The 24,252-nt window shown below is 42.7% G+C and overlaps 2 protein-coding genes and 1 pseudogene across 3 annotated transcripts; 1 reads left to right on the top strand and 2 right to left on the bottom strand.

Annotated features, from left to right (window-relative positions):
* Positions 1–8,309: 8,309 nt before the first annotated feature.
* LOC139025289 (centriole and centriolar satellite protein ofd1-like) lies at positions 8,310–14,076 on the bottom strand (annotated as a pseudogene).
* Positions 14,077–14,106: 30 nt separating this feature from the next.
* Positions 14,107–19,516, top strand: LOC112074042 (trafficking protein particle complex subunit 2-like). The gene is made up of 10 exons (XM_024141264.2): positions 14,107–14,428; positions 14,689–14,807; positions 16,258–16,402; positions 17,127–17,212; positions 17,306–17,710; positions 17,746–17,879; positions 17,914–17,948; positions 17,984–18,016; positions 18,114–18,197; positions 18,266–19,516. The coding sequence occupies exons 2-5, from the start codon at positions 14,715–14,717 to the stop codon at positions 17,402–17,404; spliced, it is 423 nt and encodes a 140-aa protein (XP_023997032.1). The 5' UTR covers positions 14,107–14,428; positions 14,689–14,714; the 3' UTR covers positions 17,405–17,710; positions 17,746–17,879; positions 17,914–17,948; positions 17,984–18,016; positions 18,114–18,197; positions 18,266–19,516.
* LOC112074041 (ras-related protein Rab-9A) lies at positions 18,730–22,442 on the bottom strand. Of its 2 annotated transcripts, none has more exons than XM_024141262.2 (4): positions 21,732–22,442; positions 21,161–21,280; positions 21,039–21,068; positions 18,730–20,931 (listed from the first exon to the last, which is right to left on the bottom strand). In XM_024141262.2, exon 4 carries the CDS (start codon positions 20,887–20,889, stop codon positions 20,284–20,286), a length of 606 nt encoding a protein of 201 aa, XP_023997030.1. In that variant the 5' UTR covers positions 20,890–20,931; positions 21,039–21,068; positions 21,161–21,280; positions 21,732–22,442; the 3' UTR covers positions 18,730–20,283. The 2 variants fall into 2 exon arrangements, with proteins under 2 accessions (XP_023997030.1, XP_023997031.1); XM_024141263.2 differs by lacking the exon at positions 21,732–22,442 and adding an exon at positions 21,586–21,721.
* Between the last annotated feature and the right edge of the window lie 1,810 nt (positions 22,443–24,252).

Raw genomic sequence — 24,252 nt, 5'->3', positions numbered from 1 at the left:
AAAAAATCAAAGATGCAGTTTTGATTACACCTCATAGCACAACATGAAACGCCTTACAACATCACAGATACATAAAAGTGGTGCAATGTGCTGTTGCTAATTGCAAACAAGTTTGGTCCTCCTGGCTCTGAATGGAGAGCATATGAAGAGGAGGAATGTGAAGGCAAAACAACATTCTATTGTGCAACAGAACATGCATGTGTTGGCTTCTTTGACAAAGTGTTTACGTTACCCCTCTGCCCATTTGAAACTGTTTGGGATTAGAATACTTTTTTCTCTTGCTAGCAGTTTGAGTTGAAATAGGTATGATCATTCTGATTCTAGAATTTCATAAGTTACATTCATCACATACATTCCAAATAAAATGTTAATATTTTAATTGAAACGGTAATAATGATGTAAAATCCTAATTCCCTAAAAGAGGAACTACCTCATGCCTACGCAGCTACACTTACTGAACATGCACAGGTATTTTAGTTGAGATAACCACTTGCCCATGTAACTGTACCCAAACCTGTGGGGGTTGGGGTTTTTAATTTTAGTCCTTTTAGGAGGAATCCTTTACATTTTTAGTCCTTACGCCTTTGGTCTTTAAACTTTGAGTCCTTACACCATTAGTCCTTACAATTTTAGTTTATTTCTTTTTATTTCTTTTACTCTGGCAAGTGAATGGTGCCAATAAGAATTATACAGTTAGACTGACCAAAATATTTAATCTTAATACATGGCCATTGTGTGATGCCATGGTTAATAATTAGTATCGTTTTAGTTTTTCAAATGCAGCATTTTTATTGACAGTCTACATATAATAAAAAATGTCTTGTTTAATGTCTTTGTGAGATGAAAAATAAGGTCAAATTTGACTATTGAACATGAGGATGGTATACTACCTTGTTGCACAGAAGGGCTTGTATGTCCAAAGTATTGTTGGGATGTATAAATGCTTCTTATTGTATAGTGTATGATCTTCCACAGTTCATTCCAAATTCCAATGTGTGACTTGAAATTCCCATTTGCGATTGTCAAATCTTCATCCCTATAACTACAAGATACAACATGCTTACATTTGACTTGGTTGAGAGACAACTGGTGATCTGAAACTAAATGTTAATGTGCTGTGTTACCATGGCAGACCTTATGACTTAGACAGTGCAAGTAAGATGTGTGAACGTTAACCGTTCTACATTCAAGCTGAGATAACTCAGCTGTTAGGGTGTTGATCTGTACAATTTAAAGATGTTACAAGTCAGAGTTTTTTTGTGATGTTTCAATCTTGTTTTTTATTGAAGATATAACCACTTAAAGAAGAAAAACCCGTTTCTAAATCTCTTGAAATGTATTTCAGTATTGTTTTTTTTTAACGTGCAGTTGTTAAATTACTGACATAATTACTGATGCAATCTTTATCTGTTATTTAGAGGACTTACAGGAATTTTGATGTTTATTCATTAGTGCATTAAGGAGAAACTGTTTCTGCAGTGATACAGGTGATGTGTAGTCATTTGTACTGACAACTATGGTAGGCAGTGTTTGCCGGTTTCCAGAGAACAATTTAGTCCAGGGTGTTTCTTAATTCTGAAGTATATAATTCCTCTATAGTATTTTCTATTAGTGTCAAGGACTTCCTTGGGAATTTATTTCAGGTGATACTTAACTCGTCACAGTATTCTGAATATTGATCATCACTCCTCACCCTACGATTGAAAATGCCAATCTGACCATGAATGGAATACGGTTCGGCCAGAGTTTATAAGCCACTGAATGTCTTGATTGTTTTGTAAACAAAGTGGCCTCTGAAATATTGTACAACAGATTCAAAAGGTTTGTAGTGGCCTGCAGGAATATGACTACGATGTGAATTGAATGACATACCGTCCCATCATACAGTGTTTCCTGTGTATAATGTACCAAAAAATAATAGTAATCAAAATGGCTACCGATCAAACACCAGGAGGACACCAATCCAACGTCCTGTCTGGCTGGAATCCCCTTTGACATTTCTAACCTCTCTAATTGTTTTTATGAAAATAAAAAATACAAATATGTACTCGTCAATTATGTACTGCATTAATTTTCCATGTCAATGGGCATAAAACCTAATGTCATGGTACACACACACACACACACACACACACACACCACACACACACACACACACACACCACACACACACACACACACACACACACACACACACACACACACCACACACACACACACACACACACACACACACACACACATACACACACACACACACACACACAGTAGTTCTTCAACTTGTGTGTGTGTGTCACACCTGTACACGCTGACTCCGTCTGTTGCTCCATGCCCATCTTATTTTTCTTCTGGAGAGATCTTGTCGAGGACGGGGCCTTCTCTTCTTCAGGCTCCTCTGCCTCCTTCTGTTTCTGGGGGGAGCAGTGAGGCCACCTCAGGGCCTGTAGTGTCCAGAGAGTTAGCTCTGGAATGTGCTGGGCTCTGGAGGAGAGTTAGAGAGACACAAAATGAGGCTCTTTATGCTCTTGTCATAAATCAGTGAGGGTAGGAGGACACAGCATACATCATCAGACAGGATGACCAACTCAGAAATACATCATCAGACAGGATGACCAACCACAGAATACATCATCAGACGGGATGAACCAACACAGAATACATCATCAGACAGGATGACCAAACAGAATACATCATCAGACAGGATGACCAACACAGAATACATCCTCAGACAGGATGACCAACACAGTATAATCATCAGACAGGATGACCAACACAGAATACATCAATCAGACAGGATGGCCAACACAGAATACATCATCAGACAGGATAACCAACACAGAATACATCATCAGACAGGAAACAACACAGAATACATCATCAGACAGGATGACCAACACAGAATACATCATCAGACAGGATGACCAACACAGAATACATCATCAGACAGGATGACCAACACCAGACTTACATCTCAGACAGGATGACTAACACAAGAATACATCATCAGAAGATGACCAACACAGAATACATCATCAGACAGGATGACCAAACACAGAATACATCATCAGACAGGATAACCAAACACAGAATACATCATCAGACAGGATGACCAACAGAGAATACATCAATCAGACAGGGACCAAACACAGGAAAATCATCAACAGGATACAACACAGATACATCATCAAAGAGCAGGCAAGCAGCCATAATATAATGACCAACACAGAATACATTCATCAGACAGGATAACCAACACGAATACATCATCAGACAGGATGACCAACACAGAATACATCATCAGACAGGATGACCAACACAGAATACATCATCAGACAGGATGACCAACACAGAATACATCATCAGAACAGGATGACCAACACAGAATACATCATCAGACAGGAATGACCAACACAGAATACATCATCAGACAGGATAACAACACAAATACATCATCAGACAGGATGACCAACACAGAATACATCATCAGACAGGATGACCAACACAGAATACATATCAGAACAGGATGACCAACACAGAATACATCATCAGACAGGAATGACCAACACAGAATACATCATCAGACAGGATGACCAACACAGTAACATCAGCAGGATGACCAACACAGAATACATCATCAAGACAGGATGACCAACACAGAATACATAATCAGACAGGATGACCAACACAGAATACAATCATCAGACAGGCATGACCAACACAGAATAATCACAGACAGGATGACCAACACAGTATACATCAGCAAACAGGATGACCAACACAGAATACATCATCAGACAGGAATGACCAACACATATACATCAGCCAGGTGTGGCCAACACAGAATTACATTTCACAGACAGGATGACCAACAGCAGATACACATCAGCCAGGATGGCCAACACAGAATACATTCATCAGACAGGATGACCACACAGTATACATAAGCCAGGATGGCCAAACACAGAATACATCATCAACAGGGATGACCAAACAGTATAACATCAGCCAGGATGGCCAACAAGAATAACATTCATCAGACAGGAATGACAACACCAGTTATAATCAGCCAGGATGCGCCAACACCAGGAATACGATCGGACAGCTGTCCACTTCTGAGAGGGCCACTCATGGAGGCAGGTGCACCACAGCCCATTAAAACACAGAGACAGTTTGGAAACAGCCGATTGCAGTTTAGTAGTATGTGTTCGTTGTTACCAGTGATTTTATAGACAACCTTGTGTACATTTTATAGAAAGCATAAAATCTGACTGCAAATTCGTAATAAAGGACACCTTGCATATTTTAAAAACAGATATTTAATTACTATATAGTATTTATTACTAGATTCATTACTAGATGTATTACTATATAGTATTTATTACTAGATTCATTACTAGATGTATTACTATATAGCATTTATTACTATATGTCTAGCGGTCATTGTTTTTTGTCTTGTTTTCTTTATTAATCATTTCTTTACAACACATACAACATATCACACTAACCAAACAACAACACAAAATACACCACATGTAAACACATAATTTAAAAAAATTTTTTTTTTATATATATATATTTTTCTGTATTACTTTGTAACCCTACCAGCCCTCCCTTACTTGGAGTAAACTAGTGAACAACAACTTTTAAGCCTCTACTTCCAGCTTGTACATACTATAGACATTTTACTTTCCTTTTCTTTGCATATCACAATGTCATTCCAACAAAATAATGTACTACACATGTTGCACATATGGGAGGGCTGCAACTAAATTTCAAGAACAAGAAATAAATAGGTAATTAATATGATGAAATGTCTAGCAGTCATTCTAAACAGGAGCCACAGTAAAAGTATGGGAATAAATGCAAAAATTGGGGGTTAGGAGGAACATTTGGTGTGGGCAGACAGATGGCATACTGTATGTACTGTACCCTCTGTTGGTTGGCACTGATTCAGCACTGAGCTCTTAAGATGCTTCACATTCATGGGTGGAAACATGCCTGGATTTGCAAACACTCCCACATCGACTATGGATCTGTCGATCTACTGCACCGGATACAGACAGCCTTTGATGCATCTTGTATAATGAAATGCCACTGGTCAGCAACAATAACAAATACTCTAACAGCATTCCTGCAGTGCTGGAGGTGTTTGCTCCCACTGCTCCACTCCCCTCTTCCAAGGCATGGTTACAATGTGTTCAGGAAGCAAAGCATGCTGGGATCACATAGGGCTGTGTCACCTCTGATCATCTCCCATCCACAGCAGATACACTACATGGCCAAAGGTATGTGGGCATCTTCTCATCGAACATCTCATTCCAAAATCAAAACTAATATGAGTTGGTCCCCTGCTTTGCTGCTTCACAGCCTCCACTCTTCTGGGAAGGCTTTCCACTAGATGTTGGAACATTGCTGCAATAACAGCCTCCACTCTTCTGGGAAGGCTTTCCACTAGATGTTGGAACATTGCTGCTTCACAGCCTCCACTCTTCTGGGAAGGCTTTCCACTAGATGTTGGAACTATTGCTGCTTCACAGCCTCCACTCTTCTGGGAAGGCTTTCCACTAGATGTTGGAACATTGCTGCTATAACAGCCTCACTCTTCTGGAAGGCTTTCCATAATGTTGGGAACATTGCTGCTATAACAGCCTCCACTCTTTCTGGGAAGGCTTTCCACTAGATGTTGGAACATTGCTGCTATAACAGCCTCCACTCTTCGGGAAGGCTTTCCACTAGATGTTGGAACATTGCTGCTATAACAGCCTCCACTTTCTGGGAAGGCTTTCCACTAGATGTTGGAACATTGCTGCTATAACAGCCTCCACTTTTCTGGAAGGCTTTCCACTAGATGTTGGAACATTGCTGCTATAACAGCTCCACTCTTCTGGGAAGGCTTTCACTGTGTTGGAACATTGCTGCTATAACAGCCTCCACTCTTTCTGGGAAGGCTTTCCACTAGATGTTGGAACATTGCTGCTATAACAGCCCCCACTCTTCTGGAAAAGGCTTTCCACTAGATGTTGGAACATTGCTCCAGGGGCTTGCTTCATCAGCCACGAGCATTAGTGAGGTTGGGCACTGATGTTGGTTGATTAGGCCTGGCCTCGCAGTCATGCGTTTCCAATTCATCCAAAGGGTGTTGATGGGGATGAGGTCAGGGCTCTGTGCAGCCAGTCAAGTTCTTCCACGCCAACTCAACAAACATGAAGTAAACAGTAAGATATTTGTATAATATGTTCCCGTGGTGAACCTGGTGCTACCTGCTCTGTTTTCTCGTGCGGAGCTCCTGAGCGCAGGACAGCGAGTGGGAAGGAAATTGAAAGTAAGTCCCGTCGAGGTCGCCACCTTTCGCCGGGTCAGGGCGAGTGGGGAAACACCTCTCAGGAGACAGCACAGAAACGCCACAGTCGATACCTCCTCAGCCTTGAGATGACAGGAGTACAACTGTTAACTAGAGGAATACAGCAAACGACAGCAGATACAGATCTCTCTAACTGTCACTGTCACATGATGTTTCTAAGACATGAAACGATCAAAGAGAGAAATAGGAAGACGACTACACATAACTTAAAACCACTTACTGTGTATAATTATATAATGGTAGGGCTGACTCAATTAATCAACATTATGAATGGTAGGGGCTGACTCAATTAATCACCATTATGAATGGTAGGGGCTGACTCAATTAATCACACATTATGAATGGTAGGGCTGACTCAATTAATCACACATTATGAATGGTAGGGCTGACTCAATTAATCACACATTATGAATTGTAGGGCTGACTCAATTAATCACACATTATGAATGGTAGGGGCTGACTCAATTAATCACACATTATGAATTGTAGGGCTGACTCAATTAATCACACATTATGAATGGTGCTGACTCAATTAATCACACATGAATTGTAGGTGCTGACTCAATTAATCAGACATGAATTTTAGGGGCTGACTCAATTAATCAAACATTATGAATTGTAGGTGTTGACTCAATTAATCAGAACATTATGAATGTAGGGCTGACTCAATTAATCAGACATTATGAATGTAGGGCTGACTCAATTAATCAACATTATGAATGTAGGTGTTGACTCAATTAATCAGACATTATGAATTGTAGTGCGACTCAATTAATCAGACATGAATGTTAGAGGGCTGATCTTCAATTAAATCAAACATTATGAATTGTAGGTGTTGACTCAATTAATCAGACATTATGAATGGTAGGAGCTGACTCAATTAATCAGACATTATGAATGGTATGTGCTTACTCAATTAATCAGACATTATGAATGGGAAATGAAATACTGACGTAAACACCTTAATCGGCGTTCCAGCGGTGTATTTGATCTGCACATGTGCCAGCACCGGTAGTGTGAGCCTCCCTGTTTAGCTTGAGTGAAGTGAGTTCAGACCAACTGAATGTATGCATCTTTGAAGTAGTTTTCACATACAAACTTTATACTCTATGTCCGAACTCAGAATTAAATATACTTCCCAAAAATGACATGGTCGTTGTGGTGTCACGACTTCTGACGAAGTCGGTCCCTCTCCTTGTTCGGGCGGCGTTCGGCGGTCGACACCACCGGCCTTCTAGCCCCCGCCGATCCACTTTTCATTTTCCATTTGTTTTGTCTTTGTTTTACACACCTGATTTCAATCCCACAATTACTTGTTCATTATTTAACCCTCTGTTCCCCCATGGTTTGTGATTGTTTATTGTATTTTCGGTCTGTCATGGTGTGCGTGTATTTGTTACTTTGTATATTTGACATTGTGAGTAAAAGTACGTTGATTACTCATATCTGCTGTCCTGCGCCTGGCTTTCTACACCAGCTACACCTAGGACCCATTACATCTGGTAGAATGTATATATTGATTGGTGATTTTCTGCATTTATCAGGTATAAGGTAGCCTGCTTTCAGATGTGTCCATGTAAACAGGATTATTAAGGTAATCGTTCTTCTTGCAAAGCATTATATTAATCTGAATATCCACAATAATCCCACTATTGTGTGCATGTAACTGTAATCAGTGAAACACATTTACAGACTTGGCAGTAAAGCACTTGGGACATTAAATCCGTTTGAAGTGAATCAACCCATTAAAACAGAGTGGAGACTCCTACCTTCCACAGGATCTGTGCAAAGCTGCCTCCTGGAGAGGGAGAGGGGGGTGGACAACAGGATTCTGGGGGAGAGGAGCTGCCTTCCTGAGGGATTCTGTCTCCCAAGAACAGAGCCTCACTGAGTAGTGTGGAAGTCCAGTATGCTCCTTGGACCAAGGTACTGATGCTGGGGCTGGTTTTCAACAGAGGTCATATTGGGCTGAGGGGAGGTTGGGCTTCCGTTTCTGGGCTAGGGGGAGGTGGGGCTTCTGGTTCTGGGGAGAGGTGGGGATCTGGTTCTGGGCTTCTGGTTCTGGGCTGGGGGAGGTGGGGCTTCGGGTTCTGGGCGTCTGGGTCTGGGCTGGGGGTGTGTGTGTTGTTTGTGTGGGTTTTCTTGTGCTGGGCTGGGGAGAGGTGGGGCTTCTGGTTCTGGGCTTCTGGTTATGGGGAGAGGTGGGGCTTCTGGTTCCGGGCTGGGGAGAGGTGGGGCTTGTGGTTATGGGTTTCTGGTTCTGGAGAGTGGTGGGGCTTCTGGTTCTAGGGAGAGGTGGGTGTTTTGGTTCTGGACTGGTGGGGGTTCTGCTACTCTGGGGGAGGAGGGGCTCTGGTTCTGGGGGGAGGTGGGGGTTCTGCTACTCTTGGGAGGGGGTTGTCGTTGGGGTGAGAGAGGTCTGTGGATGCTGGAGTGAGTGGGAGCAAGGGTGTTGGGTTACATGTTGTTTTCGAGGCGAGCGACGGCGTTGGTGGGTGTTGCCTCTGAGGTGAGTGAGGGTGGAGTGATACCAGTGTTCGTTGTGGTGAGAGGGGTCGAGGGGGAAGCATGTGTAACACGATGGCGTGCACGGCCCTCTGCTGGTAGTTCCTTTAGGCTTCCTCCAGCGTCTCTGCCTCCTTCTCCAGCTCTCTGATTCTGGCCTTGGCCCCGTCCACCAGCTCAGCGTCAGAGTCTGGAGAGCTGCTGCGCCCGAATGGGGGAGCAGTTTCTTCACACCTTCACACTTTCTTCACACCTTCTAGCCCACAGCACACCTCTGTCCACATAGATATCAGGAGGCAGTAGTTTATCAGGGCTGATCTCCAGCACTGAGAGGACCACCAAGTAAGGGTTACGCAGTGCATCATTCTCCAGAGTTGCACACTGCAATCACACACATCACACACATCACAAACAGATACAGATCACGCACATGACACACATCACACACAGATTACACATCACACAAAACACCACATCACACAGAACCAAGAGGTTGAAGAACAAGGAAAAAGAAAGGATAGAAAGAAGAGAAGATGAGGACCAAGACAATCAACCACCAGAAGGACTTAGATAAGATGAGGACCAAAACGATCAACCGCCAGAAGGACTTAGAGAAGATGAGGACCAAGACGATCAACCAGCAGAAGGACTTAGAGAAGATGTTGGCCACTTGCACACACACACACACACGCGCGCGCACACGCACACACACACCTCCAACAGGTGGACACGGCCAACAAGGGGTTACAGAGAAGAAGACAAGTGCAAGATCAAATCAAATGTATTTATATWGCCCTTCKTASATCARCTGATATCTCAAAGTGCTGTACAGAAACCCAGCCTAAAACCCCAAACAGCAAGCAATGCAGGTGTAGAAGCACGGTGGCTAGGAAAAACTCCCTAGAAAGGCCAAACCCTAGGAAGAAACCTAGAGAGGAACCAGGCTATGAGGGGTGGCCAGTCCTCTTCTGGCTGTGCCGGGTGGAGATTATAACAGAACATGGCCAAGATGTTTAAATGTTCATAAATGACCAGCATGGTGAAATAATAATAATCACAGTAGTTGTCGAGGGTGCAGCACCTCAGGAGTAAATGTCAGTTGGCTTTTCATAGCCGATCATTACGAGTATCTCTACCGCTCCTGCGGTCTCTAGAGATGACCTACAGGCTCCCAAATGTACTGCGACCCAGATATAAGGCCTTATGGCTTTACCGTAACCATGAAGAAATAAACGTTAGAGCAGATGTGTGTTAAAGAAAAGTCATCTCGCTACACTCCACATTGTTTCCCACATTATCAGAGAAGCAGTGTCACTGACCTAACTCTGAAGCTGGGCCTTCAGCACCTGTCTGTGTCTGTCAGACTCCTCTTTCGACAGCATCCTGGCGCTCTCCAGCCTTCTCAGCTCTGTCTGCAGCGCCAGCTGCTCTGCCGATAGCCTGCACAGATCTACAGGGAGACAATCGGATATGAGTCACAACATCCAAGCTAACAGCTTACATACTAGAGCATTATGGCACTCATTGTACAGCATATCCAGTTACCAATCTTTACTTTTTCAACTACGGACACGTAATACTGGATTTAGGTTGGGTATTTTAGTTAAAGGTATTGTGACAATGCTCAAACAATATTAAGGAGACGTTTTGTGCCAAAAATGTTAATGTCAGTTGAAGTTAAACGATTCATTGTTTGTGATACAATCCAGTTAATCTCCTCAACTAGCTACAGGACATTGGTTTGACTGAGCCGGTGCTGGGAGGTTGTTTAGCATATGGTACTAGCCTAGCACATGGTACTAGCCTAGCCTAGCGCATGGTACTAGCCTAACTCTGTGGGTGGTTAATGAAGTCTAGTGTTAGTAAGGACGAGAGAGAGAGAGAGAGAGTAAATTAGAAAGTGACTCAAGGATATCCCCTCCTCCTCTCTGACAGGAAGATCATTGTGTCCCTCAGAGAGGGGTGAAGCATTGGCACTCTGCCTCCTCCCTCCACCCTCTCAGTCCCTTGGCCCCTCCACCCCAACATCCCCCTGCTTTCACTTCCCAGAGCCATCTGTAAAGCCACAAACACTGCAACGATTCCCTGCATTGACAGTCAGCTGGGGCACGTCCAAAAAGACCCAACCACAGTGCCAAGGCCAGTTGGGTGACTAGAATTAATTATTCACAGTGGCTATATAGTCATTTAAGTTTACACTGAAAAGTTTTTCCATCCCCCGAAAATATATACTGTATATTTTACAAAATACATAATGATATTGTTTGGACATAGCTGGCCCGAAAAAAAACACTTAGGCGGCCCATCCAAGACTTTTGTGTGCTGAAAAACCCTGAACTAGCGACAGTGAAAAAACAAACTTTCCCCGTTAAGAGAAAAGGACTGGTCAGAGAGGCTAAAATGTGAGAAAAAAGGGAAGCAAATACTTAACTGGTTTCCCACACACATCCAGGAGTAGGCTAATGCTTGACCGTGCCATGTTTCGGCCACCGTTCCTTTAGGCCCTGGTTCTCCTCCTGAGCCACCGTTCCTCCCCTGCCTGTAGACCCTGGTTCTGCTCCTGAGCCACCGTTCCTCCCCTGCCCGTAGACCCTGGTTCTGCTCCTGAGCCACCGTTCCTCCCCTGCCCGTAGACCCTGGTTCACCTCCTGAGCCACCGTTCCTCCCCTGCCCGCAGACCCTGGTTCTCCTCCTGAGCCACTGTTCCTCCCCTGCCCGTAGACCCTGGTTCTCCGCCCCTGCCCGTAGACCCTGGTTCTCCGCCGTGCTTGTTGTACAGCCTCTGTGATCAGTCCTCACACATGTTATACTAATGCTAACTGACCGCTGGCTATACTCGCCAGCTTTACAATCTAAAAATAAATAGCCTCCTGTGTGTTTGTAGGGTTGAAGAGGTGATAGAAGTGGTGAGAGTCAAACTTATTAACATTCAAAGTTACTAACTCCCCTTTATTTTATCCTATACATTACTGAGACAGCAACAATTTGTCCAAACCAACAACAGAATCACAATAGCTCTTTAAAAATTGAATCAGAAGGTGAAGAAATTGTTCTGATAAACTGGATCCAAAGCACACAATACATCACAACAAACAAGACAAAGAGGATATGAATATTCATATTTTTTCCCTACACAAGAGTGCCACCTTCTGGAGGCAGAGCGGAATAGATATAATGAAACGATGAGGCCTCCTCTGTGCTGGAAGTGAAGTGATATCAAGCTGAAAGAGCGAGCAACTATCTAAAAAAAAGTACAGAACAGTCCAATTAGGCTAAATCTGGCATAATAATATCATAATACCTTGAAACACATTTTTCGTCTTTTGGTCATAAGTGTCCTCTATAGTATTATTATGCCAGATTTAACCTAATTGGACTGTTCTGTACTTTTTTTTAGATACTAGTTGCTCGCTCTTTCAGCTTGATATCACTTCACCTGTATTTTTCAGGTCCTGTGGTCAACACACAGTCTGCGAGTAAGCCGCTAAACCAACCCTGATAAAGGATGACTAAGGATGACAATGACTTAGCATGAGGATGGTAACATGACTTATTCTTCCTTTCCAAAAGCCTTCGTCGTTAACCTCTGTTCTGCTTCTCTATTTCGCACGGTTTCTATTTCTTTCAACACAGCTCGGCTCCGCATATACACATCCTTTTCCTCAATCTGAGTAACGGTGTTACTGCTCCAAAGCAATAGTGCTCCGGAACTTTTCCCACATTCAGGGTAGAACACAGACAGGGCAGAACACATTCAGGGTAGAACACAGACAGGGCAGAACACATTCAGGGTAGAACACAGACAGGGCGAAACATATCAGGTAGAACACAGACAGGGCAGAACACATTCAGGGTAGAACACAGACAGGGCAGAACACATTCAGGGTAGAACACAGACAGGGAAGAACACAAACAGGGTAGAACACATTCTGGTTAGAACACAGACAGGGCAGAACACATTCAGGTTAGAACACAGACAGGGCAGAACACAGACAGGGCAGAACACATTCATGGTAGAACACAGACAGGGTAGAACACAGACAGGGCAGAACACAGACAGGGCAGAACACAGACAGAGTAGAACACAGACAGGGCAGAACACATTTAGGGTAGAACACAGACAGGGTAGAACACATTCCGGTTAGAACACAGACAGGGTATACTCAGATGCAGAGTTTTGCAGGTGATCTGCCACCAGTCAGGACAGAGTCAGACTTCATAGGGACTGGCCTGGGAACAGTTTCTCCACCCAAGGCGGTAGTACAACTTTAACTAATGCAATCTAACAGGCAAAATGCTCATGTAAATAGTTATTTTAAGTGCGTCAAGCACTCGTCGATTCTTAAAGATTTGGTAAAGCCTCTTCCTCAGCTCATCTGGGGATAAAGCCTCCAGGGGAAGAGAGGGTCAATCAACGAATACTAGCTGCAGGTTTTTCTTGCTGAAGGCAAAAACCTAATACTCTGTAAAGAGACTAACATTTATATTGTGTTTACAGCACTGATATATAGGGATTTGGGTTGAAATGACCTGCTTAGTAACCAATGGCCTGCTTTCCAGAAAAACGGTTAGCAGGTGGGGAGGACGAAGTGTGATGACGAGGAAGCGTAAGAATGGCACTGTTAATATCAGAGATTTGTCTCCTGAGTATACACATTAATTCGAGGTGTACATACCCACGTCTCCCGATTACAAACCAATTAATCTTACTTATAGAACTTCAAGCATCAAGCATCAAGCACCTTGATGATCTCTAAATGGAGTCTGTCGACAGTAGTGAGCGCGCTGAAGTTGAGCCAGTCCAGTGTGTAGTGGGCCTGCCTATCACGACAGGTGTGGTAGAGTCTTCCACCGTTTGACCTAAGAGTCCTACCAGAGATGATTTTGGACCGGTAGGAGTGAGATTTTTGGAAAGAGTGGGTTCCTGCTTTTTGGCCGACCCATACGTTGTGTCAAGTTGTGGAGAGGACAAACTGAGAATGGTTACATCTGTGAAAGTTTTGAGAAGTGGAATTGGGGTTGTTCTGAAGGGATTTGTGGGATGGGGAGCGTATTTTAGAAATGTGTAGGGCTCTTTTTTTTCTCAGAAGTACTGAGTTAGGTAGGAGGATTTAGAATTGTGGAGCTAATGTTGTAAACCATGATTGACCAAACACTCCAGCACAGTAGGTGGCAGCATGCATCTTAAACATTTGTTTGCAATACGCCATTATGTCGAAGAAAAAGAAGAAGAAGAAGCGGAAAAAGAAGTCCTCTCCAAGTGCGAACAGTTTTGAATTTAACGAACTTACAATGTTATTGTTTATTTCCAGTCGCACATTTATGACCTTCATATTCTTTCTTTGAAATTAGAGCTAAATACAGATAAATTAATCAACTAATATATACTATTAAATATAAATGAACTAAATATAATCTAACATACACAAAGTTAAAAACTAGTTGCAAATGTTTCACTTGTTGCAAATGTATTTTAGTGGTCGATTGCACCTTTTCATGTCGTCATCAAAAAGTGACGGTATTCCCCGGCAAGAAGGAGAGTTTTTTAAATTTTTATTGCAGGTAAACAAACTTTTGTTTTATCAAATTAAAACTATTGCTTCACAGGTACATTTTGGATCTAAACATCTATATGTAAATTAAGACATGTTCAGTTTGCTTCGTTATGTTTATCTTGATGATAATAATGCATTTGGAAGCGTGCTGGCTACATAGCTACCTAACGTTAGTTACGTAACTTAGTTAGCTATATAACGTTAGCTAGCTAACCAATTTACATCACAAGTTACAGAAATAGCCAATGTATATTCATGTTCACACAGAACCGTGTTGATTGCTGGAAAGAAACATGTCTGGCAGATTCTATTACGTCATGGTTGGTCATCATGACAACCCAGTCTTTGAAATGGAGTTTTTGCCTGTTGGTAAAGCTGAGTCAAAGGTATATATCTTTACGGTATTCTCAACATAATATAAATTCAGCAAAAAAAGAAACGTCTTCTCACTGTCAACTGCCTCTCACTGTCAACAGTTACCCCACTCTTCCACAAAGGCACCCTCACCCTCCGATCCAACAGGTCCCAGACGTGCTCAATGGGATTAAGATCCGGGCTCTTCGCTGGCCATGGCAGAACACTGACATTTCTGTCTTGCAGGAAATCATGCACAGAACGAGCAGTATGGCTGGTGGCATTGTCATGCTGGAGGGTCATGTCAGGATGAGCCTGCAGGAAAGGTACCACATGAGGGAGGAGGATGTCTTCCCTGTAACACACAGCGTTGAGATTACCTGCAATGACAACAAGCTCAGTCTGATGATTTTGTGACACACCACCCCAGACCATGACGAACCCTCCACCTCCAAATCGATCCCGCTCCAGAGTACAGGCCTCGGTGTAATGCTCATCCCTTCGACGATAAACGTGAATCCGACCATCACCACTGGTGAGACAAAACCGAGACTCGTCAGTGAAGAGCACTTTTTGCCAGTCCTGTCTGGTACAGTGACGGTGAGTTTGTGCCCATAGGCGACGTTGCCGGTGATGTCTGGTGAGGACCTGCCTTACAACAGGCCTACAAGCACTCAGTCCAGCCTCTCTCAGCCTATTGAGGACAGTCTGAGCACTGATGGAGGGATTATGCATTCCTGGTGTAACTCGGGCAGTTGTTGTTGCCATCCTGTACTGTCCCGCAGGTGTGATGTTCGGATGTACCGATCCTGTGCAGGTGTTACACATGGTCTGCAACTGCGAGGATGATCAGCTGTCTGTCCTGTCTCCCTGTAGCGCTGTCTTAGGCTTCTCACAGTACGGACATAGCAATTTATTTCCCTGGCCACATCTGCAGTCTTCATGTCTCCTTGCAGCATGCCTAAAGCACGTTCAAGCAGATTACCTACAGATTACCTACTGTTAGCTGTTAGTGTCTTAACAACCGTTCCACAGGTGCATGTTCATTAACTGTTTATGGTTCATTGAACAAGCATGGGAAACGATGTTTAAACCCTTTACAATGAAGATCTTTGAAGTAATTTGGATTTTTACGAATTATCGTTGAAAGACAGTGTCCTGAAAAAGGGACGTTTCTTTTTTTGCTGAGTTTAGATAGGTCTCTGCTCCTGACAACTGTCTAAATTGGTAGCTAGCTTCATCACTACCTATGTATTGAGATCTCTATCTACATCCACTCAAAATAAGAGGTTACTGTAATGCTCACTCAATTACATAGCTTAAAGCAGATCCAGAAGGTTTTTTTGGTCACTGTGTGTTGATCATTTGAAGTAATGTTTGAGAGCAAGTAGAAATATTTTGTGTATTCGTATGCCTTTTTCATAGAGGAATAAACACTCTTGATATGTCATTGTTTTATCCATTCTGTCTATATGTAAACAGGATGACCACCGGCATCTGAACCAGTTCATTGCACATGCAGCTCTCGACTTGGTGGATGAAAACATGTGGCTGTCCAATAACATGTACCTGAAAACTGTGGATAAGTTCAATGAGTGGTTTGTCTCTGCCTTTGTCACCGCAGGACATATCCTTTTTTGACTACTACCCAAGACCTACACGTAACTAAATAGCAGTGTCTGAGGCAGAAGGGCCCATAGGACACGATCTGGCCTTAATGGCCATGTACTCTTATAATCTCCACCTGGCAAGCCAGTAGAGGACTGGTCACCCCTCAGAGCCTGGTTCCTCTAGGTTTCTTCCTAGGTTCCTGCCTTTCTAGGGAGTTTTTCTAGCCATCATGCTTCTACATCTGCATTACTTACTGTTTGGGGTTTTAGGATGGGTTTCTGTAAAAGCACTTTGTGACATCTGCTTATTTAAAAAGGGCTTTATAAATACATTTGATTGATTTAACAGGAGCATATCTCCTGTTTCTGTAGCGAGGCAGCTTGATGTACAAGCGCAACCCCTGGACAGGACACTAGTCTATTGCAGGGACATACCCCTAATCCATCACCTTAATGCTGAGTGCCAAGCAGAGGCATCGGGTCCCATTTTTAGAGTCTTTGGCATGAATCGCCCAGGGATCCAACCTTACCCAACCTTCCAATCTCAGAGACGACACTTACCACGAGGCCATTGAGACCTATATAGCCCTGGAAACGTTGCAACAAAAAATGGGAATAATGTATTCCTGAAATATTATGTCTACAATTCAACAAATAGTAATTGTTTCCTTGGCCAAAGGGCCTAGAGAAATATGGGTAGTGTCTGTGCTCCATTTTTTCCCCCTTAACCATCTCCATCACATATGAGATTCATCATGCTTCATGATGCACGACAAGAAGACGGAATCAAAAACTTCTTTAATGATGTGTATGATTTATACATTAAGGTGAGTTGCCCTTTCTGTGCAGGTCATATACACCTAACTTAAATTAACATTCTGATGATTGATCATTGTTCAGTAATCTGTGCTCTTTTCCAGTTTGCAATGAATCCTTTCTATGAAACCAATGCTCCAATCCGGTCAACGGCATTTGACAGAAAAGTGCAGTTCCTTGGAAAGAAGCACCTCTTGAGCTAATGAACCAACCTGAGTTCTGCACCTTTTTTTTATTTTCTTCATTGTGTTTATCATACACATCATTGGTCAACGATCACCTGTTGGTTGTGTTTTGATAAGTTCACTATGGTTTACTTTCTTTATTCTTACCAACCACAGTATAAAAGATAGCATTGGGCAGTGTTTTATAATGAATTAATGGCATGTTTGAGTGTCACCAGCTTTTTGTTGCCTAGTTTGAAAATGGTCTGTATGAGGTCTCTAGTTTAATAATAGTGACATGGTCTCTGAGGTCTAGTTTGATAATAGTGACATGGTCTGTATGAGGTCTAGTTTTGATAATAGTGACATGGCTTTATGAGGTCTAGTTTGATAATAGTGACATGGTCTCTGAGGTCTAGTTTGATAATAGTGACATGGTCTGTATGAGGTCTAGTTTGATAATAGTGACATGGCTCTGAGTCTAGTTTGATAATAGTGACATGGTCTGTATGAGGTCTCTAGTTTAGATAATAGTGACATGGTCTGAGGTCTAGTTTGATAATAGTGACATGGTCTGTATGAGGTCTAGTTTGATAATAGTGACAGGTGGCTCTTGAGGTCTAGTTTGATAATAGTGACATGGTCTCTGAGGTCTAGTTTGATAATAGTGACATGGTCTCTGAGGCTAGTTTGATAATAGTGACATGGTCTTCTGAGGTTAGTTTAATAATAGTGACATGGTCTTGAGGTCTAGTTTGATAATAGTGACATGGTCTTATGAGGTCTAGTTGGTAATAGTGACATGGTCTCTATGAGGTCTAGTTTGATAATAGTGACATGGTCTTATGAGGTCTAGTTTAATAATAGTGACATTGGTCCTGAGGTCTAGTTTGATAATAGTGAACATGGTCTCTATGAGGTCTAGTTTGATAATAGTGACATGGTCTGTATGAGGTCTAGTTTGATAATAGTGACATGGTCTGTATGAGCTTGGTTAAAACATGTATATTTAATTTCTGATGTTTGTGAAATGTTCTATGTCTTACTGACCAGATTCTCTCATCAAAACACTTTGGAAATAATTCACTAGCGTGCATGTGTGTGCCTTTGCCATACAAACTAATGGCAGAACATTTCACTTATCATTAAGCATGTACAAAGACCAGCCGATGCAAACAAACACTCACATTCTGCGTGTAATAGATCCTGTATATATGCAGTAATAATCACTACACCAGAAAACATTTCCCAAATGACTTACTGCGGAAGTCTAACTGATATCTTTTTCACATTTAACAAAGTGTTTCCCCCCCCCCCCCTGTGTAACAGTGGAGACTAAAAACAAACGTCTTCAGGGAAGATCATTCATTCAAGGACTGTTTTTATTCAAATAGCATTTTTCATTCAACTTGCATKCCAGTCATTCTGGACAACACTGCTGTAGCAAAATGATATAAAAGCTGAGCAAGGAAAACTGTTCTCAGCACTCTTATTTTGTGAGGATGTACAATACTGTAAAATCAATAAGCAATGATTGTTGAAATCAAAGTTTAGTATTAAAACTATACTAGTGTGTAAGAAAATGAAATTGATCTCCATAAATGTAAAGAAAATACATGTTAGATAAGACGCCCATAGAAGAAAAAAAAATGGACAGGTACATACATTAACCATGGTTTATCATATCCACCACCATCTCCAAGTTCATAATGTATCACCCATCTGTTAATTACAGTTAACCATCTGTAATTCTGTAATGGTAAAAACAAGGTTCTGTACTAACTTATTGGTAGAGAGCAGAATGTCATGCAGCATAAGAACTCTTTATTCATTTAATATTTATAATTTCASCTCGTCCTGTGCAAGTGTTGAACATTGTGTCCATTGCATAATGATAAGTCATTCATTATGGTATGTTGTGCAGATATCGCAAGGCCAGGAAATTCAGCTACCAGCACCAATAATATTATATGATAAAGTAAGAGTAAGTAAGTAATAGAGTAAGAAATCCTCAACCTTCATTTCTGCTTAGATTTCTCTCTGTACTATAAAGTAGTGATGCTAGATTAGTGCTTCAACTTTTTCAAATGAAGACTGCATAAATTACTCTGCTTTGTATTAACATTTGTTGTAATAAATATTAATATATTATGTTTGGATTTTTTTTTTTTACCTAATCCCATTTCAACTCAATTGATGATTAAAAGTGACTTGCTTCTACTGTATCACATTTGGGTGGGATTATATTTACATATGGTCCGCAATATKTTTTGAATGGAATCAATTATGATACTTTCACTGGTAAGGCCGCTCATCTCAACCTTGGTTTCAGTCACAGTGTAAGAAAACCTTTCTACAAAAAAATKAACTTCTTTCTGGCTGTGTAATATGAACAGGAAGCAATGCTTGTGTGAATGTATTTCTGGCAACCACATTGATGGCGTAATATAAATGTGATATTTTAAGACAATATGTATAATTCAAAGATTGCACTGATTTAAATTATAATGCATTTCTTGGTGGAATCTGACAAAAATAATACTCTTCTTCAGTACCCACTTTACATTCAATGAGTCCCAAGACCAACAAACCCATTGGAATATCATCCACGGACACTAGCCAGTGCTTGCTTACTGTACTTGAGAGCATGAGTGTTAATAAATACGCCTGTGTGTCCTCCTAGCTCCAGTTCTTTATAAGTTGTATAACCAGTGTTTGACTTGGGCAGGAGCTCAACAGAACGGAGTACCGGCACCTCAAAATGTTCTACTGCTTGGGCTCCTGTTCCACTTTTATAGAATATTAGTTCAAAAGTATTGTGGAGCTCCTGYACCTAAATGTAAACAGTACCGGCACCCAAAATGAATACTGGCACCTCTTTCAGTCCAAGTCAAGCACTGGGTAAGCCCTACACGTTGTCAACAGCAGGAAGTGCTGGAGCGGGGCTGTCTGTGGAGGTTGACTGTRTCCGTGGGGATGAGGTGGTCTGCCCTCTCCTCCATGGCCAGCACTCTCCTCACTGCCTCCTCAAAGGCTATGGTTACGTTGGTGGAATCCTTGGCACTGGTTTCATAGTAAGGGTGATTGCCATTTTCCCGACACCACTGTTGGGCATCTTCAGCAGAAACTTGCCGTTCCGACACATCCACCTTGTTCCCCAGCACCACGAAGGGGAACTTCTCGGGCTCCTTGACATCGGCATAGTAGATGAACTCCTTCTTCCAGTTGGCCAGGTTGTGGAAGCTCTGGTTGTCGTCCACGCTGAATGTGAGCAGACAGCAGTCGGAGCCGCGGTAGAAGGGAGTCCTGAGGCTGCGGAAACGCTCCTGTCCCGCCGTGTCCCAGATCTGCATGGTGACCAGACGACCGTCCACCTCCAGGTCCTTGTTGAGGAACTCCACTCCGATGGTGTGGAAGAGGTGCGTGTCAAACTTGTTGGTGACGTAGCGGTTCATGAGGGAGCTCTTCCCCACTCCTCCGTCTCCTAGCAGGATGACTTTCAGCAGGGATGACTTGGTGGCCATGGCTCTTAACAAAACGTGGTCTCTTCCTCTGGAAAATAGGACCTAGGGGACAGGATGTAATGTGTAACTAACAACTGTCACACAATAGCCTTCAGGTTTTATAAATCTGTTTCAACTAACAAAAAATAATTTTTAGGAGCCAGACTTACCTTTACTACTCAGTGTAGATATTCTGAAACCTAAGAAAAACACTTGAATGTTAGCACTTTTATCTTACAGTGGCATTCACAGCAAATCAACCCCCCACTCAAACAGGGGGAAGGGGACTTACCCGTGAATTATTGAAGCCTCCAGCTGGCCAGGATCATGTGCTATAGACATTAGCTGCTTGGTCACATGTGTCTATGTTTCGTGTCGGTCATTATCTTAACCGTGGTCAACATTCAACGAGCTGGAACGAAATAGCAAACAATGTGTTGACTGAACCTGCAAGCATATATACAGTACAGTGACTGCACAGCTGTCTGTAACCAGCCTTTTACAAAACATTACCGATACATAAACTGTCACGTCATAGCTAGCTAACAAGTGACATTGCTCAAGCATAGTTATCTAGAAAATGATACGAACAAATGCCTATTACCCGCGGAATAATGTTTGAAACTTAGCGTGGATAGTTAGCTATAAGAAATAGGGAAAACATACGCCCGCACAACAGTCTGAAGTTGGATGACAGTCGATATTTAGCTAACTTACCTAGCTGATTTAGCTAGCGTTGTTACTACCTAACGTAGATGCCACATTGTCTTCTCCTATTGACTAGCTAACAAGCCTGCTGAAAAAGATTACGCCAGCTAGCTAAACCATAAGACACTGATAATGRGACTTAGTTATTCATTTACCGTTGCCAAGTTTTGAACGACTGTGATAGTTTATAGCTTTTTTTGTAGCTGTCCCCCTAGGATGGTCTTCAACAGCAGTTAGCTAGCCTAGCAGCTTCTCCCTCGAACAACATCTGATAGGTGCGTCTGCGGGCTAACATTAGCTTCTGTTTCCACTCATGTGACCTAAGAAGTCTCGAATTGTTCTCGAGTCACATCACTCAGTTTGAATTGCAGATTATTTATGATACAATGAATTATAAACAAATACAACAATACTGTTGACTAAGTTTTTGCCAGTATATAGCTATCTCCAGTATTCAATCGAACCTACAACAGAGAACACATCTTATTCTTACAGAAACAGAGCCACCAGAGGACGACAAAACACACGGTAGATAGTACCAAACCAGAAACCACACGGTAGATAGTACCAAACCAGAAACCACACGGTAGATAGTACCAAACCAGAAACCACACGGTCCAGACACCACACGGTAGATAGGACCAGACACCACACGGTAGATAGGACCAGTCCAGACACCACACAGTAGGACCAGACCAGACACCACACGGTAGATAGGACCATACCAGACACCACACGGTAGAACCAGTCCAGACACCACACAGTAGTACCAATCAATCAAATCTATTTATAATGCCCTTTTTACATCAGCCAATGTCACAAAGTGCTATACAGAAACCCAGCCGAAAACCCCAAATAGCAAGCAATGCAGATGTAGAAGCACGGTGGCTAGGAAAAACTCCCTAGAATGGCTGGAACCTAGAAAGAAACCTAGAGAGGAACCAGGCTCTGAGGGGTGGCCAGTCCTCTTCTGGCTGTCCCGGGTAGAGATTATAACAGAACATGGCCAAGATGTTCAAACGTTCATAGATGACCAGCAGGGTCAGATAATAATAGTTACAGTGGTTATAGAGGGTGTAACAGGTCAGCACCTCAGGAGTAAATGTCAGTTGCCTTTTCATAGCCGATCATTAAGAGTTAGAGACAGCAGGTGCGGTAGAGAGTCCAAAACAGTAGGTCCGGGACAAGGTAGCACGTCCAGTGAACAGGTCAGGGTTTCATAGCCGCAGGCACAAAAGTTGAAACTGGAGCAGCAGCATGACCAGGTGGACTGGGGACAGCAAGGAGTCATCAGGCCAAGTAGTCCTGAGGCATGGTCCTAGGGCTCAGGTCCTTTTTTGAAAATCTTCCTCTGATTTGCCATCCAAAGGGTCCAAGCTATAACATGTAGTGTTGTTTTGTTAGATACAATTCTTCTTTACATCCCAAAAAGTCAGTTTAGTTGGCGCCATTGATTTTAGTAATCCACTCGTTCAACATGCAGAGAAAGGAATCCAAAAATCTACTGCTAAACTTTGTAAAAACAAGTAAAAAAAAGTTTCTATTGACCCTAAAATGTAATCAAACTATAATATTTCATACGGAAAGAAGTATGTTCAATAGGAAAACGATATTAGCAGGTGCACCTCGTATTCATCGCACGCGAATACACACATTTCCAATAGTGTGTCCCTGTAGTACAACTTATTATTCTTACTTGTATAGGACCAGACCAGAGACCACACGGTAGAACCAGTCCAGACAACATGGTAGGACCAGTCCAGACAACACAGTAGGACCANCCAGACACCACACGGTAGGACCAGTCCAGACACCACACAGTAGGACCAGACCAGACACCACACGGTAGATAGGACCAGACCAGACACCACACGGTAGGACCAGACCAGACATCACACGGTAGGACCAGAACAGACACCACACGGTAGGACCAGACCGGACACCACAAGGTAGATAGGACCAGTCCAGACACCACACGGTAGTACCAGACCAGACACCACACAATAGATAGGACCAGTCCAGACACCACACAATAGATAGGACCAGTCCAGACACTACACGGTAGTACCAATCAATCAAATCTATTTATAATGCCCTTTTTACATCAGCCGATGTCACAAAGTGCTATACAGAAACCCAGCCGAAAACCCCAAATAGCAAGCAATGCAGATGTAGAAGCACGGTGGCTAGGAAAAACTCCATAGAATGGCTGGACCCTAGAAAGAAACCTAGAGAGGAACCAGGCTCTGAGGGGTGGCCAGTCCTCTTCTGGCTGTCCCGGGTGGAGATTATAACAGAACATGGCCAAGATGTTCAAACGTTCATAGATGACCAGCAGCGTCAGATAATAATAATTACAGTGGTTATAGAGGGTGTAACAGGTCAGCACCTCAGGAGTAAATGTCAGTTGCCTTTTCATAGCCGATCATTCAGAGTTAGAGACAGCAGGTGCGGTAGAGAGTCCAAAACAGTAGGTCCGGGACAAGGTAGCACGTCCAGTGAACAGGTCAGGGTTCCATAGCCGCAGGCACAAAAGTTGAAACTGGAGCAGCAGCATGACCAGGTGGACTGGGGACAGCAAGGAGTCATCAGGCCAAGTAGTCCTTTTTTGAAAATCTTCCTCTGATTTGCCATCCAAAGGGTCCCAGCTATAACATGTAGTGTTGTTTTGTTAGA

This window comes from Salvelinus sp. IW2-2015, unplaced genomic scaffold, assembly GCF_002910315.2.
Source record: "Salvelinus sp. IW2-2015 unplaced genomic scaffold, ASM291031v2 Un_scaffold2471, whole genome shotgun sequence".
NCBI classification, from domain to species: domain Eukaryota; kingdom Metazoa; phylum Chordata; class Actinopteri; order Salmoniformes; family Salmonidae; genus Salvelinus; species Salvelinus sp. IW2-2015.
Note: the sequence above shows the minus strand (reverse complement) of the source record. Positions and strands in the feature narration are given on the sequence as shown.